This window comes from Arachis hypogaea, chromosome 4, assembly GCF_003086295.3.
Source record: "Arachis hypogaea cultivar Tifrunner chromosome 4, arahy.Tifrunner.gnm2.J5K5, whole genome shotgun sequence".
NCBI classification, from domain to species: Eukaryota; Viridiplantae; Streptophyta; class Magnoliopsida; order Fabales; family Fabaceae; genus Arachis; species Arachis hypogaea.
Window position 1 is genome coordinate 37788507 of NC_092039.1, and position 4981 is coordinate 37793487.

Sequence of the window (4981 nt, forward strand, 5' to 3'; positions counted from 1 at the left end):
AAAATTCAAAATCTAACAAAAATAAGACATTTAAAATTATTCTAAAAAATCAAAACCTAATGAAACGAAACATAAATAAATTAAAAAAACATTTAAAAATTAAATAAAAAACATCTAAAACTATTAAAATATCATAAAAACTCGAACAAAAAAAATCCAAAACATAAGTAAATAACATCAAAAAACCCATGAGAAAAAAATATCCAAACAGAAGCAGCACCTTAAGGGGTTTAAGGGGTGGTTGACGGGGCTCCACGATGCAAGGAGGGAGCCGCGGTGGTCAAGGCACTGCGCGTCACGAGTGGGAGAGCCGCGGTGGTCGGCAGGAGGAGATTGTAGTGCGGTGTTGCTTCGTTTGCGATGGGCGTGCAGGCGGCAGAAGGAGGTCGTGGTGCAACCTTGCATGTGTGCGGCAGAGGGTGGACTTGGCAAAGAAGAAGAAGAAAAAGAGAAGGAAGAAGAAGAAGAAAAGGAAGAGGAAGTAGACCACGAACATGACCAACATAAGTACTAGGCACGCATTTTTTTATATTTAAAAAATTTTTAAAATTTAAAAAGTTGGCTCAAGTTGGTTAATTAGTTCTCTATATTTTTTTATATAATTTCTAAAACATTATAAATAATATTAAGTGACTATAAATATTCCAGAAGTGAAACTGTCTAGCAAACAATAATATTAAGTGACTATAAATATTCCAGAAGTGAAACTGTCTAGCAAACAAGTTTTTTATTATTAATGCCTTAAGGTAGCATTTGGTTACGGGAGGCTAAGACTGAGATTGAGAGACTGAAATTCGATATTGTGTTTGATAATTAGAGATTGGAACAAAAATTTCAATCTACGTTCCCAAAATTTCAATTCCTTCAGTACTTCCAAAAAGTGGAGAGACAGGACTAAAATTTTGAAACGGAAATTAAAATTTTAATAATATTTTTTATAAAAAAATCTTCATTTAACATTTTAAATTTCAAATCTACCTTCCAATCTTTATATTTATTTTAAATTAAACATAATACTGAGACATAACTCAATTTAATACATTTTACACTAAATACAATACAAAAACTTAATTTAATCTCAATCTCTATCCCCCGTCTCAGTCTCTCATTCTCAATCCTCCTTCCAACTTCCAAACGGCCTAACACTTAAAAGCACTAGGCACACATAGTATGCATCCCTTTAGGTTGAAAAGGTGTTGAAACTTAAAAAGAGACACCAAATTTCTCATGGATTATGCAGAAAACCTGTCTCTGTCATGGGGGGAAGAATAATCAATATCTGGTCCAGCAGGAACGATTCCGAATGGATTAATCGAAGGATGGCTTCCGTAGTAATGCAACTTTATATGCTCCATGTTCACAGTGCTACTCATGCCGGGAATTTGGAAGATGTCTTTAGTGTAATTGAAGAGGTTTGGGTACTCCCGAAGTAGCTTCTTGTTGCACTTAAAGTGAACTGCATAAACCTACAATTCCAGCAAAAGCAAATTACTCTGAAAAGTTTTGGAACAAATATATTGCAAAATGAAGAAATCCTTGCATGTCTACACAAGCTAGGTTCATTAGGTTAATAAATAATTGGCACATTAGTAGCAATGATATTTTATCATTGATTAGCTCTTGATGATGTGTTACTTACCTATTGACCTATTGAATAAGAGGGGGTATAAATCATTCATGATTTGAAAAGGATATTTAAGAAGTTCCATTTCCTTTGCAATCTATGACTCCATTCATCTTTTAGCATTCAACTTGAATCAAAACTTTGAAAAATTCAGAGCTGAAACCAGAGATAATGATTTTTAACCAACAAACATGAAATTCAACAGGACAAATCCCACACTTGTAACAGATTTATGGTCTTAAAGTTAAAATTAATAGTGATTTGATTTTAAAAAGTCACCTAGATGCAAGCTTCACAAACTAGCTTAGGTCTGATATGGCCCCCTATTCTTACCAAGAAGGAGTCTCTAACTCAATGTAATGTTTCTACGAGACGATGATTTGCATAACATCAAGAAATTCCTATTCATAAACACATATATAAACTCACTATACCTCATCAAATCGGATGAGAGTGACGAACAATCGAATGTCTGCTTCAGTAACTAAGTTGCCACATATGTATCGCTGCTTGCTTAGTATACTCTCACATTTGTCCAAAGCTTCATACAATTGTTGTACAGCCTGCAGAGAGGACCGGGTAAACGGTTTCAATTTCCTTAGTAATATTGTAATAATAGCAATCTTTTAATTAAGAGAAGCATTAAACTGTTAAACTATTAGCTGCTACCGAAAAAAAAGAAAAAAGAAAATCAGCCAATGCTACATACCTCATTGTATGGTTCTTGCATCTTTGCAAATCCACATTTATAAACACCATTGTTTATTCCACTATATATCCACTCATTAGCCTCATCAATTTTGGTTCGCAAATCAGTTGGATATAAGTCCAAGGAGGGATTTTCTGCAATGTCGTTGAATTCAGTGTTAAACATGCGGATTATCTCCGAGCTCTCATTATTAACAATGGTCTTGAGTTTCTTATCCCACAGAACCTGTACAGATAAAAATCGATCAGTTGAAAATATAAATGTGCTCAGCGAAAGCAAATGACACAAACAAGAAAGAAACTAGTTCATACTAAAGAGAACACATACCGGAACGGTGAACTTCCCTGTGTAGTTTGTACTTGCAATTTCATAAAGTTCTCTAATGCTCTTTGCTCCGTTTAACAGGTCAGGTTCAGCTCCTAGAACCTCAGTCTTCGAATCAGGAAAAACCCATCCCTTATGCTCATCTGATTCTTTAGTTCTTTCCCAGATGGGTTTGACTGACTGATAATTGAACATGTCAAACATGAAATTCCTCCTTTGGTGAACACAACTAATGTAATTATTTCATTTCAATTTGAAAATACTCGATTCAAGAGTGTCAAACTCGAGTTAATTGTGAGAGTATACAAGTTTAGGTCCGCAATCAAGTCTATTATTTGCAAGAAAACTCTTGTAAGTTTATGACTTAAGCTTTACAATTCAAGGACACCGAAACTTGTGTAAGCTCCACAAGTTTAGGTGAACTCCGAGTTTGATTACCATGATTCGATTCAATTCAACATGAAGGATCGGCTACTAACCGAGAAACTTATAGCTTTCTGAAGCCCTTTGATATTCAAATAAGCAAGGCACCTGGAAGCCCAAGGACAAGCATATGATACATAGAGATGATACCTTCCTGGCTCTGCTGGGAATTGGGAATTCGGGTCCCTCGAAATGAATTGCCGAAATGTGGAAGCAGATCTTACAAAAGCACCGGTGTCGGATACCTCATCGATTGCAGATTTCGCCATTTGAATAATACACTGAGCAGATATTTTAGTAAAAAGGATCACACTGCCAAATCTTCTAAGTAAAGAATACTATAGAACTTAGTTCAGCAAAAAAACACTTTAAATTTCAATTTGATTCAGCACACTTATCATGCCACCCTACTGAATGAATTCAAAAACAATTAAGACAAACCCTAATATCAATCCTTCATACTTTAGTTCACTAATAAATATCCTGAATTCCTAATCAGCTCACTCCAAATTGGAAAAAGAAAAAAAAAATCCCCCTTTCAAACAAAATTCAACTAAGAGTAACCAGCAGAAAGAACCAACTGAAATCAAATTTCAGTGGAAGTGATCACATCACTTACCTCACTTAAAAGAATATACAATATTTGGAGCCTATAAATGTTATTCAGAGCCCATACATACAGAATCAATGAACCATTTTGACATGCATCACATGAACATGAAACAAAATGAATTTCAATAGAAAGCTTTGGAAATGAAAGGAAGGTACCTTGTTGTAGTTGTCGAAGGAAAATTGGGAGAGAGTAAAGTATATGCTGCTGGGGCGCACTATTGTGAGATACAACATTAGTTTCAGTATAATATATGAATCAATCAATTATTACAAGATAATAATGGAACACTTAGGGAAACAAACAAAATTTTCCTTAACTAAGGGAGTGGGTAACATGCATTTCAGATCAACGGTCAACAAAATCATGCTACCTATACTTAAATCACGAGACAGGTTGATGATTTAAGTAATGGGGATGGCTGGTAATCAGTCACTAAATTAAATATTTATATAAAATATATATTAAAAATAAATTAAATTTTATATATTTATATAATATATAAATATATAATCATTAATTTAATGGTTTATTTTTTTATGTATATAATATTTTTATAAATTATTGCCAGAGGTTATGTGGGAGATTATGGAAGATGGTAAAGAGACCAACCGGAATGATTTGCAATTATTATGGTGCAGTGCCTTCTCTATTTTATTAGTCCAATCATAGAAGGATTTAGGACCCTCTATTATAATTATAATATAATAAACACTGCCCTTTGTTTTATAATTCATGTTTTCTTTTTAATAATATACTTTTTCTTATATCTAGATTCTCAAGATTTTTGTTTTCTTTTAGTCTTTGTCTTTTAATGTTTCTGTTAAAAATATTTAGGTGAAAGTGATACAGTAAAATAGAAAATATTAAGTTAAAATGAGACATGAAAAACGAACAAATAAATAATATTTAGTTACACTAACAATAATGAAGTTTAAACTAAAATTCCATGCAATAAAATCATATCTTTATTTATATAGAGTTATAGACTAAGTGGAACAAGAACCCTAAATTTGCTGCATAGTGGAGGTTGTATACCTGAGCAAAATAAATAAATAAAATAAAGAAACTAAATGAACTTCAATTTTAAGGATTATAAATTCCTTCACATACATAATATTAAGGATTTTGTTCACTATTTAGCATCAATCAAATTTTAAATTTGGATATACTTATTTTAAGATATAAAAGATGATGATTAGACCAAAATTTTGCATGCAAAAACTTATTTTCTTAATACATATATATATATATATATATATGAAAAAAATTTAAACGACTCTAATAATTA

At 32.4% G+C, this 4981-nt stretch overlaps 1 protein-coding gene across 2 annotated transcripts; it reads right to left on the reverse strand.

The window, feature by feature from the left end:
* Positions 1 to 657: 657 nt before the first annotated feature.
* Positions 658 to 4103, reverse strand: LOC112796680 (uncharacterized). Of its 2 annotated transcripts, none has more exons than XM_025839255.3 (6): positions 3849 to 4103; positions 3137 to 3361; positions 2661 to 2837; positions 2334 to 2558; positions 2059 to 2187; positions 658 to 1466 (listed from the first exon to the last, which is right to left on the reverse strand). In XM_025839255.3, the coding sequence occupies exons 1-6, from the start codon at positions 3924 to 3926 to the stop codon at positions 1233 to 1235; spliced, it is 1068 nt and encodes a 355-aa protein (XP_025695040.1). In that variant the 5' UTR covers positions 3927 to 4103; the 3' UTR covers positions 658 to 1232. The 2 variants fall into 2 exon arrangements, with proteins under 2 accessions (XP_025695040.1, XP_025695041.1); XM_025839256.3 differs by having other exon boundaries at positions 3700 to 3850.
* Positions 4104 to 4981: the final 878 nt, after the last annotated feature.

Coding starts and splice junctions, on each gene's coding strand:
- LOC112796680 (XM_025839255.3), bottom strand. CDS start 3,926: ATGTTGTATCTCACAATAGTGCGCCCCAGCAGCATATACTTTACTCTC. Junction 2,838..3,136: donor AGAAAGCTATAAGTTTCTCG/GTTAGTAGCCGA, acceptor TTCAATTATCAG/TCAGTCAAACCCATCTGGGA. Junction 2,188..2,333: donor TGCAAGAACCATACAATGAG/GTATGTAGCATT, acceptor TCCTCTCTGCAG/GCTGTACAACAATTGTATGA.